We start from the raw sequence: 18,007 nt of genomic DNA, 5'->3' as shown, positions 1-18,007 counted from the left end.
CAGAAGGTACCCCTCTTGGCGTTGAACCCCAGGAAAGGGTAGAGATTGGACGTTCAAACGCCCAAGGAGGCAGCACCCTTGGCGTTGAACTCCCACAAAGGAGTGATGCCCCTGGCGTCAAATGCCAGGAATGGGGAAACAGCATGGGCGTTAAACGCCCAAGCAAGGGAGGTCAGTCACTCACTGATAGCAACCCTCCTAAGTAAGCTAGTAACTCCCCTTCCAACACATATGGCATTCCACCTCCACTAACCAAGATTGATGAGTATAAGGCTAAGATGCCATTTCCTCAGAAACTCTGTCAAGAGGAAAACGATAAACAATTTGCTCGCTTTGCGGATTATCTCAAAACATTAGAGATAAAGATACCTTTTGCAGAGGCTCTTGAGCAGATACCTTCTTATGCTAAGTTCATGAAGGACATTCTAAGTCATAAGAAGGATTGGAGAGAGACACAAACAGTCTTCCTCACTGAAAAGTGTAGTGCAATCATTCAAAACAGCTTACCAGAGAAGCTTAAAGACCCTGGAAGTTTTATGATAACATGCACTCTAGGTGATGCTTGCACTAGGACAGCTTTATGTGACCTTGGGGAAAGCATCAACCTAATACCTGCTTCTTTAATAAAGAAGCTCTGTTTGACTGAGGAAGTCAAACCAACCTGCATATGCCTTCAACTTGCTGATGGTTCTATTAAGATACCATCAGGAGTAATTGAAGACATGATTGTCAAGGTTGGACCCTTTGCTTTCCCCACTGACTTTGTGGTGTTGGACATGGAATGGCACAAGAGTGCATCCCTTATTCTAGGAAGACCCTTCCTAGTTACAGGACGGACCCTTATTGATGTTGAAAAAGGGGAAGTAACCCTGTGAGTCAATGAGGGAAAGTTTGTACTGAATGCTGTCAAGGCTATGCAGTATCCAGACATCCCTGAGGAATGCATGAGCATTAACCTCATTGACTCCCTGGTGGAAGAAATCAACATGGCCGAAAGCCTCAAGGAAGGGCTAGATAATATCCTTGATGATACTCAGCCTGATTCAGAGGAACTTCTGGAAACCTCTGAGGAAAAGGAGAAGCCTCCAAAACTTGAGCTTAAGCCATTACCATCTTCCCTGAAATATGTATTTCTGGGAGATGGAGACAACTATCCTGTAATTATAAACTCTGCCTTAGAGCCACAGGAAAAAGAAGCACTAATTCAAGTGCTCAAAACACATAGGACCGCCATTGGGTGGACTATAAGTGACCTTAAGGGCATTAGCCTAGCCCGATGCATGCATAAAATCCTGCTGGAAGATAATGCCAAACCAGTGGTGAAACCACAAAGGTGATTAAATCCAGCTATGAAAGAAGTAGTGCAAAAGGAAGTCACTAAGCTCTATGAGGCTGGGATCATTTATCCCATTTCTGATAGCCCCTGGGTGAGCCCTGTCCAAGTTGTTCCTAAGAAGGGAGGCATGACAGTGGTTTATAATGAAAAGAATGAGTTGATCCCTAAAAGGACAGTTATAGGGTGGCGTATGTGCATTGACTACAGAAGACTCAATGACGCCACCAGAAAAGATCACTTTCCTTTACCCTTCATTGACCAAATGCTAGAAAGACTAGCAGGTCACGCTTTTTATTGTTTCCTGGATGGATATTCTGGGTACAATCAAATAGTACTGGATCCACAGTATCAAGAGAAGACAACATTCACATGTCCATTTGGCATATTCGCCTATAGACAAATGCCATTTGGCCTGTGCAATGCGCCTGCCACCATTTAGAGATGTATGCTATCCATCTTCTCTGATATGGTAGAGAAATTCCTTGAAGTATTCATGGATGACTTCTCTATTTTTGGAGACTTATTTGACTCTTGTCTTGATTATCTGACCCGATTTCTGAAAACATGTCAAGAGACAAACCTAGTTCTAAACAAGGAAAAATGCCACTTCATGGTAACTGAAGGCATTGTTCTTGGACATCGAATCTCGATAAGGGGATAAAAGTGGATCAAGCTATGGTAGAAATGATTGAACATCCACCTCCACCTACTAGTGTCAAGGCAATCAGAAGCTTCCTAGGACATGCAGGATTTTACAGGCAGTTCATAAAAGATTCTTCTAAAATCGCAAAACCCCTGTGTCACATATTTTATACGGTTTTTGGCATAGTTTTCATATAGTTTTTAATATGTTTTTTTTAGTTTTTATTAAGTTTTTACAGGTTTTAGTGTTAAATTTATATTTTTGGATTCCACTTTAAGTTTGTGTGTTTTTGTACCATTTCAGGTATTTTCTGGTGGAAATTGAGGAGCTGGAGCAAAAATTTGATTCATAGACAGAGAAAGCACTGCAGATGCTGTCCAGATCTGACCTCCTTGCACTCGGAAGAGATTTTCTGGAGCTACAAAAGTTCAACTGGAGCATTATCAACAGCTACGAAAAGCTGACTTCTAGAGCTTTCTAGCAATGTATAAAAGTCCATACTTTGCTTCGGATTAGAAGGCCCAAAACAGGCGTCCAACGCCAGCTTCCTGCCCCCTTTCTGGCGTCCAGCGACCAAGGAGCAGAGCCCAGCATCCAAACACACAGAGAGGACCCTTAGCCAGTGTTGCACGCCCAAGAGACCTTATAGTACGTGGATCTCATCAAAGCTTAGCCCAAACACTCACCAAGTAGGACCCAAAAGTGGATTTTAGCACTAAAATAATTGTTTTACCCTTACTAGTTATTAGTTTAGTATTTAAGAGATTTTATTTATGTTATTCGAAGATCTGGACCATCATTCAGCATATTTTTGTGTATCACTTTGTTTTTCACATTAGTATGAGTTTCTAAACCTCCTAGGTTGAGGGGAGGAGCCCTGCTGAGTCCTATGAATTAATAAAAGTTTTACTGTTTCTTCTTCGATCCGTGTTTGATTTATTTTTCAGATGTATATTCATTCTTCAACATAGTGAATAGGATGATCAGTGATAATCAGCTCTGTTAATCACTAAGATGAACGTGCCTGACAAACACATTCGTCTATGTGAGTTCGTGTGAATACGTAGCCGAAAAGCACGAACCAACAGCTCTATTCATACATCTCTTAGACGGCTAATCTACAACTTTGTTGGAGACTTCTCGAGACACCAGTTTCGTTGATTTTCGGGGAGATTAGGGTCTCTGTGGTATAGGCTAGAATCTAAAGAAGCAACATTCTCTGATCTAGAAGATTTGACCTTGTCTGTGGCATTTTGAGTAGGATCGCCAAGAGAATAAACTGCTAGAGCTTCACCCCCTGTCAGATTGGATGACCACAGGCAATGGCTTTAATCACATAGAGCCTACCATAGAAGAGATCATTCACAAGCAGAGAAGACTGTGATACCAGAGTTAATTTGAAAAGGCTAAGCTAATCCAATTCTCAATTATAACCATTTTACTGATTCCTTTGACAAAATACCTTATACCCTTCTCTCATATTCCTTTTTATGCAATTAAAAATAGCATACCAACATCTCCTACTCTTTTATTCGCCTGACTAAGACCTACAGGATAAAGATAGCTTGCTTTAAAACGCAATCCTCATGGGATCGACCCTGACTCGCTCAGGTATTACTTGGACTACCCAGTGCACTTGCTAGTACAACTGTACGAATTTATGGGGATTCGTGCACCACCAGTCCATAAGCCTTTTTGATGGACTTGTCTACTATCTCTAGTGAGATTCTTGCAGCTTGTACCTCAAAGATTCCCAGCCTTTCCATTACAGAGAGAGGCATGAGGTTTATGCTTAACCCTAGGTCACACAAAGCCTTATCAAAGGTCATGGTACCAATGGTGTAAGGAATTAAGAAGCGTCCGGGATTCGGCTTCTTCTGAGGTAACTTCTGCTGAACCAAGGCATTGAGTTCCTTGGTTAGCACTGTAGGTTTTTCCTCCAAAGTCTCTGTGCCAAACAACTTGGCATTAAGCTTCATGAGGACTCCCAAGTATCGAGCAACTTGTTCTTCCCTAGTTTCCTCTTCCTCATCAGAGGAGGAGTAATCCTCATAATCCATGAATTGCAACAAGGCATTCAAGGGAACTTCTATAGTCTTCTAATGATCCTTAGTTGCCTTCTGTTCTTCAATAGGGAAGCCATGAGTTGGCGTTGAACGCCCAGCTGCCCTATCACTAGCGTTCAACGCCAGCTTTTGTACTTCTTTGGGCGTTGAATGCCCAGCTTGTATCCCTTTATTGGTGTTGAATGCCAATTGTTGTGCTTGTTTGGGCATTGAACACCCTGTAAGGACTTCCTTCCTGGCGTTCAACGCCAGTGATGGTACCTCTATGGGTGTGTAACACCTAGTAAGGACTTCCTTATTAGCGTTCAATGCCAGAAATGGCTCATCCTTTGGCATTGAACGCCCAGTAAGGACTTCCTTACTAGAGTGCAACACCGGAGAATCCCCTTTAGATTTGGCCTCAGCATCTACTTTGATAGCCTTGCACTCCTCTCTTGGGTTTACTTCCGTGTTACTGGGAAGAGAGTTGGGAGGAGTCTTAGTGATTCTCTTGCTCAGCTAACCAACTTGTACCTCCAGATTTCTGATGAAGGACCTAGTTTCTGCTATGAAACTATGAGTGGTCTTAGAGAGTTCATAAAGGCTCTACTTAGAAGTCTCCATGGTTTGCTGAGAAGGTGGGAATGGTGGTCTGTTGTTGAACTTATTTTGTTTTCTTCCACCTTGATCATTGTTGAAGCCTTGCTGAGGCTTCTGTTGATCCTTTCATGAGAAGTTAGGGTTATCCCATATAATTCACCTCTTCCATCATGGGTTAGTGTGAATCATAGGCATCTCCATCATAGGAAGTGTCTTGAGTGCTGCCAGATGCATCTTGCATTCCAGTTAAATGCTGAGAGATCATATTGACCTGTTGAGTCAAGATCTTGTTCTGAGCCAATATGGCATTTAGAGTGTCAACTTTCAGGACTTCTTTCTTCTGCGCTACCCCATTGTTCATAGGGTTTCTCTCAGAAGTGTACATGAATTAGTTGTTTGCAACCATTTCAATTAGTTCATGTGCCTCTTCACGCATTTTCTTCAAGTGGAGTGATCCACCAGCAAAATGGTCCAAAGACATTTTGGACATCTCAAATAGGCCATTATAGAAGATTCCTAGGATAGTCCAATCTGAGAGCATGTCAGGAGGACACCTCCTGATTAGTTGCTTGTATCTTTCCGAAGCTTCATAGAGGGATTCACCCTTTTTTTGTCTGAAGATTTGAACTTCCACCCTGAGCTTGTTCATCTTTTGAGATGGAAAGAACTTGGCCAAGAAAGCATTGGCCAACTTTTTCCAAGAGTCTAGGCTTTCTTTGGGTTGAGAATCCAACCATATCTTAGCTCTGTCTCTAACAGCAAAATGGAAAAGCATAAGTCTGTAGACCTCAAGATCCACTCCATTGGTCTTAACAGTATCACAAATTTGCAAGAATTCAGATAGGAATTGATGTGGATCTTCCAGGGAAAGTCCACGGAATTTGAAATTCAGTTGCATTAGAGAGACTAACTGACGCTTAAGCTCAAAGTTATTTGCTCTTATGGCAGGTATGGAGATACTTCTTCCACAGAAGTGGGTGCAGTGAAGTCACCAAGAATCTTCCTTGCATCTCTTTTATTATTCTGATCGGCTAGCATGTTTGTATTTTCAGTTTTTTGTTCGAAAAATTCTGTGAGGTCTCTTCCGGAGTGTTGTGCTTTAACTTGTTGCAAATGCTTCCTCAAGGTCCTCTCAGGTTCAGGCTCAGGATTAAAGAGAGGTTCTTTATCTCTGTTTCTGCTCATAAAAAAAAAGAAGAACAAGAAAGAATGGGAGTTTCTATGTCAAAGGATAAAGAACTCCCTGTGAGATGTGAAGAAGAGAGAAGAATGAAGACAGAAGAATGAGATGAAGAATTCGAATAGAGGGATAGAAGAATTTGAAAATTTAGAAACCAAAAGGGAAACTAGAATTAAAATATTTTTGTTTTTATTTTATTTATTTATTAAATTCGAAAAATAAGAGGGAAATTAAAAGCTAATTGACTAAAAATATTTGAAAATTGAAAGATGATTTTCGACAAAGAAGAGAGAGAAATGGTTAAGAAGTTTTCAAAAATAGAAGAGATAAGAATTAGTTAGGAAGTTTTGAAAAATGATAGAGAGAGAGAAAACAAGTAACTAATTAAGAAAGATTTGAAAACAAGATAAGATAGGAAATTTGAAAAAGATTTGATTTTTTAAAAAAGATTTGATTTTGAAATTTAAAATTTGAAATTTGAAATTTTAAATTTTGAAATTGATTTTTTTAAAGTTTGAATTTGAAATAAGATAAGATAAGATTGAGACTTGAAAATAAGTTTGAAAAGATAAGATATGGTGAAGATTTGAAAAAGATTTGAATTCGAAATTAAAAATGAAGATAAGATAAGATAATGATTTGAAATTTAAAGAAAGATAAACCAAAGAAAAGATAAAGATTTGAAAAAGTTTTGAATTTTAAAATTTAAAAGAAAGATAAGATAGGAAAGAATCAAATTTAAAAGAAAAGATTTGAAAAGATAAGATTTGAAAATTAAAAATTGAAATTAAGATAAGATTAGATAGTGAGTCGAAATTAAAATTTGAAAATTATTTTGGAATTTTCTAAATTTTTTGAATAAAGATTAGAAAAAGATATTTTTTATTTTTTGAATTAATGAAGAAAGAGACAAACAACCAAAAGACACAAAACTTAAAATTTTTAGATCAAAAGACACTAAATTTCGAAAACTTAAAAAGAAAAAACACCAAAAGACACCAAACTTAAAAATTTTAAGATCAAGACAAGAAAAGAAACAAGAACAACTTGAATACCAAGAATGAAGATTAAAAGCAATTCAAAAATTTTAAGGAAAATAAAGAACACACAAAGGATACCAAACTTAAGGACTGACACTAGACTCAAATAAAAGACACACTTTTTGAAAATTTTTGGAAAAGGACACTATGAAAGTTCAAAATTTTAACAAGAACAAGAACAAAAGACTCAAACAAAAGACAAGATTAATTAAGAAAAGAAAAGGTTTTGAAAAATTTTTGAAAAGAAAACAAAGGACTCAATCAAAATAGTAAAAAGTACCTAATCTAAGCAACAAGATAATCCGATAGTTTGTCAAATCCGAACCATCCCCGGCAACGACGCCAAAAACTTGGTGGACGAAACTGACTCCGCACGTTTTGCACAGATAGATCGGCATGTATACTGGGCCGTCCAAGTAATACCTCAGGTGAGTGAGGGTCGATCCCACAAGGATTGTTGGTTTGAGCGAGAAAGGGATACCGTGCAGATCTTAGTGAGGCGGATAGAAAATCTATTTGTCACAAGAAAACGCATAAAACATGTAAATAAATAAAACATTACTAGATAGGTGTGAAATCAATGGTAGGAGAATGGTTGAGGATTCAGAGATGCTTCTTCCATCTGGATCAACTTTTCTCACCGTCTACTCCAACTTTTGATTGATTTATTCAATGGCAGGCTGTATATGATTAATGCTGGTTCAACGGTCATTAATCTCCTCTGCTTCAGATCAAACGCCTGGTCAGCGGTCATCCAATCTGAACGGGGGTGAAGCTCTAGCAGTCCATTCCCTTGGTGATCCTACTCAAAATACCACAGACAATATCAGATATTCCATATCAGAGAACGCTACTTCCTTGGTTCTAGCCTATACCACAAAGGCCCTAATCGCCCCGCACCTCGACTAAACTGATGCTCGAGAAGTCCCCAACGAAGCCGTAGATTAGCCATCTAAGAGTTGTATAATCAAGTTTGTGGATCAATACTATCCCGTCAAGGACTCAAAAGATCCCATGTAGAATGAGGATGATTGTCACAGGTCACCCGATTCATAAGGTTGAAGAATGAAAATACATCTTAAAATAGAATCAAGTATAGATTGAAGTATAATAATGATATTATTAATTCATAAGAATCAGCAGAGCTCCTAACCTTCACCTTAGGAGGTTAGTAACTCATACTATACTATACATAATGTAGAACGTGAAAAGTAAAGATATGCTACAAAGATCCTAAACATGGTTAATCTTCTCCTATATATACTAATCTGCTAACTATGAATTATAGAAATAAGATAAGCTAGTCTTGGAGTGCAAAAATCCACTTTTCGGGCCCACTTGGTGAGCGTTTGGGCTGAGCCAAGGGTGTCTCCACGTCCTAGGATTCTTCTAGGGTGTTGAACGCTGGCTTGGAACTCCCTTTTGGGCGTTGGACGCTAGCTACTCCCCTTTGGGCGCTGGACGCCTGGAATGTGGCTGGTGGTTGGCATTGAATAATAGTGTTGGGCCTTGCTTTCCAAAGCAAAGTATAAACTATTATATATTTCTGGAAAGCCCTGGATGTTAGCTTTCCAGAGTCGTTGAGAGCCTACCATTTAGACTTCTGCAGCTCTAGAAATGCTTCTTCGAGTGCATGGAGGTCAGATCCTGACAGCATTTGCAGTCATTTCTCTGTCTCTGAATCAGACTTTTTCCAAAACTCTTCAATTTCAGCCAGAAAATACCTAAAATCATCCTAAAACACACAAACTCAAAGTAGAATCCAAAAATATGAATTTTGCACTAAAATCTATGAAAATATAATAAAACTTAAACAAAACATAATAAAAAATATATGAAAATGATGCCAAAAAGCGTACAAAATATCTGCTCATCAGAGTGCAATTTTTGTTCTCAGAGTTTGTGCAGGCACTACTTAACCGTTGTTTGCTGGCACCGTCTCAACTGCATCCCCATAGTTGGGTGGCCATTTAGACCTTTTTGTTGGTCTACGACTACTTGGAGCCTCCAGCTTGCGTATAGGTGTTCTTGTTCTTCTTCTTGTGAACTCTTACAACCAATGAGGGGAAACACGACAAGGGTTATGTGTCCTTCCGAGCTCAGCCACACCGGCGGATATTCGGGCTATTTGAAGACTCCTTTCATGGGTTTAAAGGGGAGTAATTTAAAGTTCGTCCTGCTAGGGGGCAGCATCCCTTTTGGTTAACCTTGGAGGGTGAATGCCGATTTGCGATGTATTAGAACTACGGGGACGATGTGTCATACCTAACGCATGTCACTTATGAGGGGCTGTCTCCCAAGAACAAGGACATCAGTGATGTTTTATTGTCAATTTTTGGAGAGCGTCCCTTGAATCCTCAAGACGCCATGGGTGATCCGGCGATGTACCGAACTTATATTGTTGTCTATTTTAACTACTTTCTTTGGTGCTTCTTTATTTCCCGAGTTCTAGAATTTTAAAGTTTTCTTCTTTTTCTTTTTTCCGTTCAGGTGGCCGGTGGATTGACCAACTTGGCAAGATTGAAGGCCGCCATCGCGCAGGAGGAGCGCAAGGAGGGTTCACCGTCAATACCTCAATCTCGGCCTCAAGCAGATTCCCAAACTGTCTCTCAGGATCTGGTATCGACTGGGAAGACTGGGTTGCTTTTTCGGGGCTAGTTGTCACCGGGGCCGAGGATAAAGTTGTTGTGGTTTTGTCAGCCAAGGCGGATAGGAAGCAGAGGAGGGTGGAAGAAGGGAGTAGCGGGGAGAACGTGGAGGAGGAAACATCGGTGCCCTCCGTAATGTACTGGAATTTTGATGCTCTGGCCTTCATTGACCAGTATCTCTTACCCAGCACAGTGGAGTTTTTCCATGACTGTGACGACGCCGCGCTGGCAAAGTCGGTGTACTGAGCCGTCCTTCGTTTCGCGATCATTATCCAAAAAATGAAGCTGGTGTTGGGCCAAGTGGGGCTATTGGATGGAATACTTCGCCAATCCCAGGCAAATGTCGAGAAGCTGAAGGAGAAGCTAGAGGCAGTGGAGTCGGCTCATCTGAAGGCCGTAAAGGATTTCGAGGCCGAACTGTTTCGTCTTTTCGAGGTGAAGACTTTGCTTCTTGCTCAAATGGCAAGCAAGCGCAAGCGGGCATCGGATGTCGAGTCCAGGGCTGCCATCTTGCTCACCGAGGTAGAGGCTCTATAGGCCGAGGTGGCGAAGCTAAAAAAGGGGAACAAGACATTGTTGGAGGATATCAAGGGTGCGATTTCGGCTGGCGAGGAGACCATGAGGGCCCAGGCCTTGGTCCTTGCTCTGGGTGTGGACGTTCCGTGATGGGAGCATTCCAGACCGTCAAGGATGGCCAAATCGTGGACTTGGAGTGAATTTTTGTAATTTTTCTAAGTTTGTAAGCCGTTTCTTGGCATAACATGTACCTTGCTAGTTTGTAAGCCGATACTACCACTACTATTTTCTTTTTTGTTTTATTTTAAAGCCGTGTTAGGCCGTTTTCTCAATTTTATGAATGTTGTTGTGGGCCGTGTTAGGTACTTGTTTGGATTTTATGGATATCCGTGTCTTGGTCTTAGGGGTGATCGGCCCCCAAGGATAGCCATGTGTACTCGTGTCGTCGGTTAGGGCAACGTTTTGGGGAGGAAACATTAAAAATGAATTTTATTTTAAGTTTGGGCCTCATTAAAACCTCCCTACGTGGGTAAGAAAGAGTGCTTGACAAGAAAAATATGCAATAAAACAGAAAACATACGTTAAACAATGAAAGAAAATAAAAGACAATCTAAACGACCTTGATTCTTGCCACTTGGGGGGATGCTCCTACATGTAGTAGCGCCACATGTTGGTGCCATTCTAGAAACTTGGAAGCTCAGTCCCGTCTAACTGTTCGAGCTTATACGCTCCTTTCTTGATTACCATCTTGATCTGGTAGGGGCCCTTCCAGTTGGGCGTGAGCTTCCCTTCTCCGGGGTAGTGGGACTGATATCGTTTTGTCGTAAGACGAGGTCTCCTAGTCCGAAGCCTCGCCGCATCATGCTGTATTTTATCTTAGACTTATGCTTTGTTTTAAGGCTAGCTCCCGTATGTGTGCTATACTCCTGACATCATCTACGAGATCCCGCTCTGCTTCCTCGTCATGCCCTCCCACAGTTCTCCATGGGCTGGGGTCCCTGACTTTTACCGAGATGACGACTTCTAGGCTGTATGTGAACTGAAAGGGGGTCTCTCCGATTCAGGTTTGAGGGGAGGGAGGTCTGGTATTACCAGAAGATGGATCCGAGTTCATCAGCCCTTCTACTTTGCCCTCGTCTAGCTGCTTCTTGAGGCCTTTCACTACAATTTTGTTAGCCGCTTCTACTTGCCCGTTCATTTGTGGATGCTCTACCAAACTGAACCATTTGGAGATGATGAGGTCCTCCAAGAATTCCCTGAATAGTTTGTCTGCGAAATGGGTCCCGTTGTCCGAGATCACAATCTCAGGGATTCCGAATCGGGTTATAACTTGTCTCCAGAAGAACTTCTGACACTAGGGGATGTGATGGAGGCTAAGGCCTCAGCTTCGATCCACTTGGTAGTAATCGATGGCAACGATGAGGTACCGGAACTGCCTGAGAGCTGTGGGGAAGGGACCAACGAGGTCGTTTCCTCAGGTTCCAAAAGGCCGATCTGCCATTATGATGCGGAGTTGGTGAGGAGTGGCCTGGTGGAATTCGGCAAGGATTTGGCACTCATCGCAATTTTTGACCAGTTGCAGGGAGTCTTTAATGATGGAGGGCCAAAAATACCCTGCTCGGATAACCTTTTGAGACAGGGTTTTTCCTCCCACATGGTGGCCGCAACATCCTTCATGAATTTCGTGAAGTATGTAGTTCGTGTCATCGGGTTCTATGCATTTGAGGAGGGGTTGTGATAGTCTACGCTTGTACAATTGCCCCCACTATTATGGTGTACTTCGTTGCTTCCTATTTTATGCATTTTGCTTCTTTAGGATCCTCAAGTAGGCTTCCGTTAGTAAGGTATTGGAGAATTGGGAAGGTCCAAGAGTGCTGGCTTGTGATGGAGAGGTCGACCGAGTTCATGACCAACACAGACGGTGTCTTGATAACTTCTTGAATCAATGATCGATTTCCTGATATTGATTTTGGTGCTTTCCAGTTTTGAGAGTAAGTTGGCCCTTGCATTTTGTTTGCTGGCAATGTGCTAGACAGTTGTTTTGTCAAAGTCGGCCGCTAGTTCTTTTGCCTTGGCTAGGTATTTTTGTAGCAAAGGATCCCGTGTTTAGTAAACTCCGTTAATGTGAGAGCTGACTACCTGGGAGTCCCTGCAGACCTCTAATACTTTTGTGCAGACTTTTCTGGCAAATGTCAGTCTAGCTCGGAGGGCTTCATATTCGGCCTAATTATTGGAGATCGAGAACTCGTATCGAATGGATTATTCAATGGTGATTCCATTCTCATTTTTCAGTATTATTCCTACTCCTCCAGAGCTGGTGTTCGATGAGCCATCAACATGGAGCTTCCAAGTTTCTACGAGTTTATTTCCTGGTGTCATTTCGGCTATGAATTTTGCCATGGGCTGGGCCTTAATGGCATTCCTGGCCTCGAATCCGATTCGGTATTGTGATAATTCAACGGGCCATACGAGCATCAGCCCTGTGAGGTCCAATTTCTGTAGCACTTGCCTAACTGCCTAGTTTGTTCGAACTGTAATGGGGTGGGCCTGAAAGTTTTGCCGGAGGTGTCAGGATGCCATGAGCAGTGCGAAGGCGATTTTTCGAGTCAAGAGTAGCGTGTTTCTGCACTCTGGAAGACCTTTCTTATGGACTGCCGTTGTCGGCATGGAACTTCATGATTAAGAACTTGGTGAAGATGATAGCAGATAGATCGTTGATCATCTTTCTTTTGAGGATGATGTTATAGAAAGTGGAATCCTTGAGGACCATGAATTCAGAAAGGACAGTTTTCCTCTGGCTTCTGGTTCTGATAGTTAGTGATAACATTATGGAACCGTCTGGTTTGAGAAAGTTCTCCCCGAGTCTGGTCACCTTATTGCGGTGGCTTTACAGATTTTCGTTTCAGAGACCAAGCTTATCGAAGGCTCCTCTGAAGAGGATGTTTGAATCAGCTCTGGTGTTGAACAATATTCTTGTCACCAGTCCGATTTTGACCCTTGTCAAGATGACGAACAGGGCATCTTCCCCTGAGGTGCTGTGTTGGCTGTCATCGGGGGAGAACGTGATCGCCGCTAGAACTGAAGAGGCCGGTGCTTAGTTTTTTATGGTTATGACTTTGAGATCCTATTTTAGTGCTGATTTTGACTTTTCTAGCGCATCCTTTCTGGTGATGACTTTTACTATTATGGTGGAGTCGGTCTACGAACATTCTTGGGGTGCCTGTCGTATTGGCTTGGGGTTGCATCCTTCGTGTTTGATGCATTCGCATCTTTAATGTTTTTTCCTTCATGATTTTATTTGATTAGTTAAGAATTCCTATTAAATAAGCAATGATTCTGAGCTTAAAATGAAGATTACTTAAATTTCATTGATTACAGGAAACTTTGGAAGAAAAATAGAAGGAAACAGGGAAGAACAGATGATATAGAGAGCAACAAGAAAAAAACTTCCTGAGATGAACAAGAGGCTCTCTGGAAGCATAGAAAGCTATGTGCAACGTGGAAAGGACCACGTACGACGTTGGGACAATTTGTCTATCATGCGTACGCATGACCTTACCTTTTCACCTTACCTTTTCACGTGGTATGCGAGAGATATCACGTAGGACGCGGCCGTTGTGCGTACGCATATATGTGTGCGTATGCACGAGGAGAGGATTCTTTTGCCACTATGCATACGCATGATGTATTCGTATGCACAACAAGGGGGCTTTAGCGATTTATGCGTACGTACAGCCCTGTGCGTACGCACAAGTGTACTTTCACGTGGTACGTGGAATTCACCACGTACAATGTTGGAGAGCAACAATTGAAGCGAATTAAAGCACATACGATGCAGCCTTCTTCATGTGGTACGTGGAGCAATGGAGAGCAAAGTCAAGAAACATTAGGCTTCACATAGCACGCAAAAGCCTCACGTGGCACATGGGTTTAGGTGCACCTTCCAGGGACTCAAACAAAGCCTCCCCATCCTCCAATTCTTTTGTCTTTGGATGGTTAATCAAGAGCCCACTAATGATGGCACTAATTAAAGATTGCAAGCAATTAAGGAGAAGATCTTTACGGAGGAAAAAACAATTAGGAAAAAGATTTGGTTTTAACTTAGTTTTGATTCTGTTTCAAATTTGAATTTGAATTTTACTTTTTAGGGTTAGTATATAAGGGAAGAGGGCACAAGCCTCTTCTCTTCTTTGGCAGTTTTGACTTTTGAGAATTGAGAATTTCTTTGAAGAACATGAGCAACTAATTCTCCTTGGTTAAGGTTAGAAGCTCTGTTAATCCCATGGTTTAATATAATAGCTTTTCTGCCTTTAATTCATGCATTGATTCCTTCTTAAGAAAAGGTTTTTGTTCCTCATCTTAAAGGATTTGAATATGTTCAAAAATAATTCTTCTCCGACTTGAGTTCTTTTAACCTCTTGAAAAAGTTGATTAATTGAACTAAGCTTAAAAACCAATTCTCACAACTCGTAAGTTTTGAAACTAGATTTGATAAGTGAAATCGAATCAACTAGGGGAGATTCTTAGGAATCGTGTGGCCTTATAAATTAGAGAACGTGCGTAACTCTTTTCTTAAATAATTGACTAAGGGATTAGCTATTAATTACGTTAAAGAGAAATTGAATCACCAAGAAATTGGGGTTTGGTTACTAACAATTTGCCATAAAAGTATCTTCACATGATTAAGGTGGATAGTGAAAAGTATTAATCCAGAAGTGTTTACATCTCCGAAACCTTAATGTTCTTAATCATATATTCTTCTTCAATATTCACTGTTTGCTTTTGGTTAATTGTTGTTTATGCTTGAATCTTTCAAAACCCTAATTTAATTGTCTGACTAGATTAATCAATTGAACATTTCTTGCTTAATCAGTTACTCCTCATGGGATCGACACTCACTAACCGCGAGTTATTACTTGATACAACCCAGTGCACTTGCCGGTGCTTTGTGGTTTGTAAAATCCGCATCAGCGTTCTGGTGATCTTTCTCTCTTAGCTTTCCTGGGTTCTCAGATGACCTTGGAAAACTCGGGGAGTTTATCATCTCAGATGGCTTGATCGAGAGCGTCCTTTAAGTCGAAGCAATCTTAGGTTTTATGTTTGTATCCTCGGCAGTAATCGCAGTATAGACTCTTGTTGTCGCTTGTCCGTTCCTTAAGTTGCCGCGCCTTTAGAAGGATGCCTTGTTTAACTATTTGGTGATAGATTTCTATGATAGCGGTGGGTAGAGGTGTAGTTTGTGAACTTCCCTATCATGGGTGTCAGTTTGGGGCAAAAGATTTGAAGTGTTATTTCGGGGTATCCTTCGGTGGTGGGAGGCTACGAGGTGTCGTGCCGCCGTTTATTGGCGACCATGACTTGGCTTACCTCTTCGTCATTATGTATTCTCTCACAACGTTTTGGATTTCGTGCATGGTCCAGACTGGCTTGGTGGTGAAGTACTTCTAGAAATCTTTGTTCATGAGACCAATGGTTAGATAGAGACTGGTTACCAAGTCTGTGAGCCTGTCGACCGTTAGGCACTCATTGTTGAACCTGTCGAGGTATTTCCTCATGGATTCGTCTTGTCTTTGAGTGATACCGAGAAAGCTAATCGGATGGTTTGCTTTGGTGATCCTGGTGGTGAACTAGGCTATAAACTTCCTGGAGACGTCGTCAAAACTAGCTATGGAGCCATTGGGGAGGGTGTTGAACCATTTGATTACAAGGCCAGCCAGGGTTACTGATGAGCGGATAATTTATACGCTTTTTGGCATTGTTTTTAGGTAGTTTTTAGTAGGATCTAGCTACTTTTTAGTATATTTTTATTAGTTTTTAAGAAAAATTTACATTTCTGGACTTTATTATGAGTTTGTGTATTTTTCTATGATTTCAGGTATTTTCTAGCTGAAATTGAGGGACCTGAGCAAAAATCTGATTCAGAGGCTGAAAAAGGACTGCTGATACTGTTGGATTCTGACCTCCCTGCACTCAAAATGGATTATTTGGAGCTACAGAAACCCAAATGGCGCGCTCTCAATTGCGTTGGAAAGTAGACATCTAGGGCTTTCCAGCAAACTGGCATTCAAATGCCAACTTCCTGTCCTATTCTGGCATTAATCGCTAGAAACAGGATAGAAGCTGCAGTTAAACGCCCAAACTGGCATAAAAATTGGCGTTTAACTCTAAGAAAAGTTTCTACACATGAAAGATTCAATGCTCAGCCCAAGCACACACCAAGTGGGTCCGGAAGTGGATTTCTGCATCATTTACCTATTTCTGTAACCCTAGTGACTAGTTTAGTATAAATAGAACTTTTTACTATTGTACTCACATCTTTTGATCATCTTTGATCTTAGGATCAGGTCTTTGAACCCTTTTTCGATTGTTTCATGTTATTTGGGAGGCATGGCCGTTCTTTTGTATTTTCAACGGTGGAGTTTCTACACACCATAGATTAAGGTGTGGAGCTTTGCTGTTCCTCGAGTATTAATACAATTACTATTATTTTCTGTTCAATTCATGCTTATTCTTGTTCTAAGATATCCATTCGCACACAAGAACATGATGAATGTGATGATTATGTGACACTCATCACCATTATTAACTTATGAACGCGTGCCTGACAAACACTTCCGTTCTACATGAAAACAAGCTTGAATGCATATCTCTTGGATTCCTGGTCCATGTGTTTAATTGCCTCTCCTAACAACAGAGCCTTCAATTCCTTGAGATCAGAGTCTCCGTGGTATAAGCTAGAATCAATTGGCAGCATTCTTGAGATCCTGAAAGTCTAAACCTTGCCTGTGGTATTTCGAGTAGGATCTGGGATGGGATGACTGTGACGAGCTTCAAACTCATGACTGTTGGGCGTAGTGACAGACGCAAAAGGATCACTGGATCCTATTCCAACATAAGTGAGAACCGACAGATGATTAGCCCTACGTAACCCGTAGCTCGACCATTTTCACTGAGAGGATGGATGGTAGCCATTGACAACGGTGATCCCCTTACATACAGCTTGCCATAGAAAGGAGTATGAATGATTGAATGAAGACAGTAGGAAAGCAGAAATTCAGAAGGAATAACGTATCTCCATACGCTTATCTGAAATTTCCACCAATGAATTACATAAGTATCTTTATCTTTATTTTATGTTTATTTATCTTTTAATTAGCAAAACTGATGAGCGGATAATTTATACGCTTTTTGGCATTGTTTTTAGGTAGTTTCTAGTAGGATCTAGCTACTTTTAGGGATGTTTTTATTAGTTTTTATGCAAAATTCACATTTCTGGACTTTACTATGAGTTTGTGTGTTTTTCTGTGATTTCAGTTCTTTTCTGGCTGAAATTGAGGGACCTGAGCAAAAATCTAATTCAGGCTGACAAAGGACTGCTGATGCTGTTTGATTCTGACCTCCCTGCACTCGAAATTGATTTTCTGGAGCTACAGAACTTCAAATGGCGCGCTCTCAACGGCGTTGGAAAGTAGACATCCAGAGCTTTCTAGAAATATATAATAATCCATACTTTGTTCAAGTTTAGATGATGCAAACTGGTGTTCAACGCCTGTTCCATGTTGCATTTTGGAGTAAAACGCCAGAAACACGTCACAAACCAGAGTTAAACGCCAAAAACACGTTACAACTTGGCGTTTAACTCCAAGAGAAGCCTCTGCATGTGTAAAGCTCAAGCTCAGCCCAAGCACACACCAAAGTGGGCCCCGAAAGTGGATTTCTGCATTTAGACTTATTTCTGTAAACCCTAGTAACTAGTCTAGTATAAATAGGACATTTTACTATTGTATTAGAAAACTTTGGATTATTTTTGGATTACCTTATGATCCTTTGATCACGTTTATGGGGGCTGACCATTCGGCCATGCCTGGACCATCACTTATGTACGGTGGAGTTTCTACACACCATAGATTAAGGGTGTGGAGCTCTGCTGTACCTCGAGTTTTAATGCAAAGTACTACTATTTTCTATTCAATTCAGCTTATTCTTATTCTAAGATATT

At 41.0% G+C, this 18,007-nt stretch overlaps 1 protein-coding gene across 1 annotated transcript; it reads left to right on the top strand.

The window, feature by feature from the left end:
* The first annotated feature begins 278 nt into the window (after positions 1 to 278).
* On the top strand, positions 279 to 875 carry LOC130980228 (uncharacterized). Its single transcript, XM_057903891.1, has 2 exons — positions 279 to 409; positions 503 to 875. The coding sequence occupies exons 1-2, from the start codon at positions 279 to 281 to the stop codon at positions 873 to 875; spliced, it is 504 nt and encodes a 167-aa protein (XP_057759874.1).
* Positions 876 to 18,007: the final 17,132 nt, after the last annotated feature.

This window comes from Arachis stenosperma, chromosome 1 (assembly GCF_014773155.1).
Source record: "Arachis stenosperma cultivar V10309 chromosome 1, arast.V10309.gnm1.PFL2, whole genome shotgun sequence".
Lineage (NCBI taxonomy): Eukaryota > Viridiplantae > Streptophyta > Magnoliopsida > Fabales > Fabaceae > Arachis > Arachis stenosperma.
The sequence above is the reverse complement of the archived record's forward strand: the minus strand, read 5'-3'. Positions and strand labels throughout refer to the sequence as shown.

Excerpts from the sequence above, each read along its gene's own strand:
- LOC130980228 (XM_057903891.1), top strand. The coding sequence starts at position 279 with ATGCCATTTCCTCAGAAACTCTGTCAAGAGGAAAACGATAAACAATTT. Across the intron at positions 410-502 it reads CAGATACCTTCTTATGCTAA|CTTACCAGAGAAGCTTAAAG; the intron begins GTTCATGAAGGA and ends CATTCAAAACAG.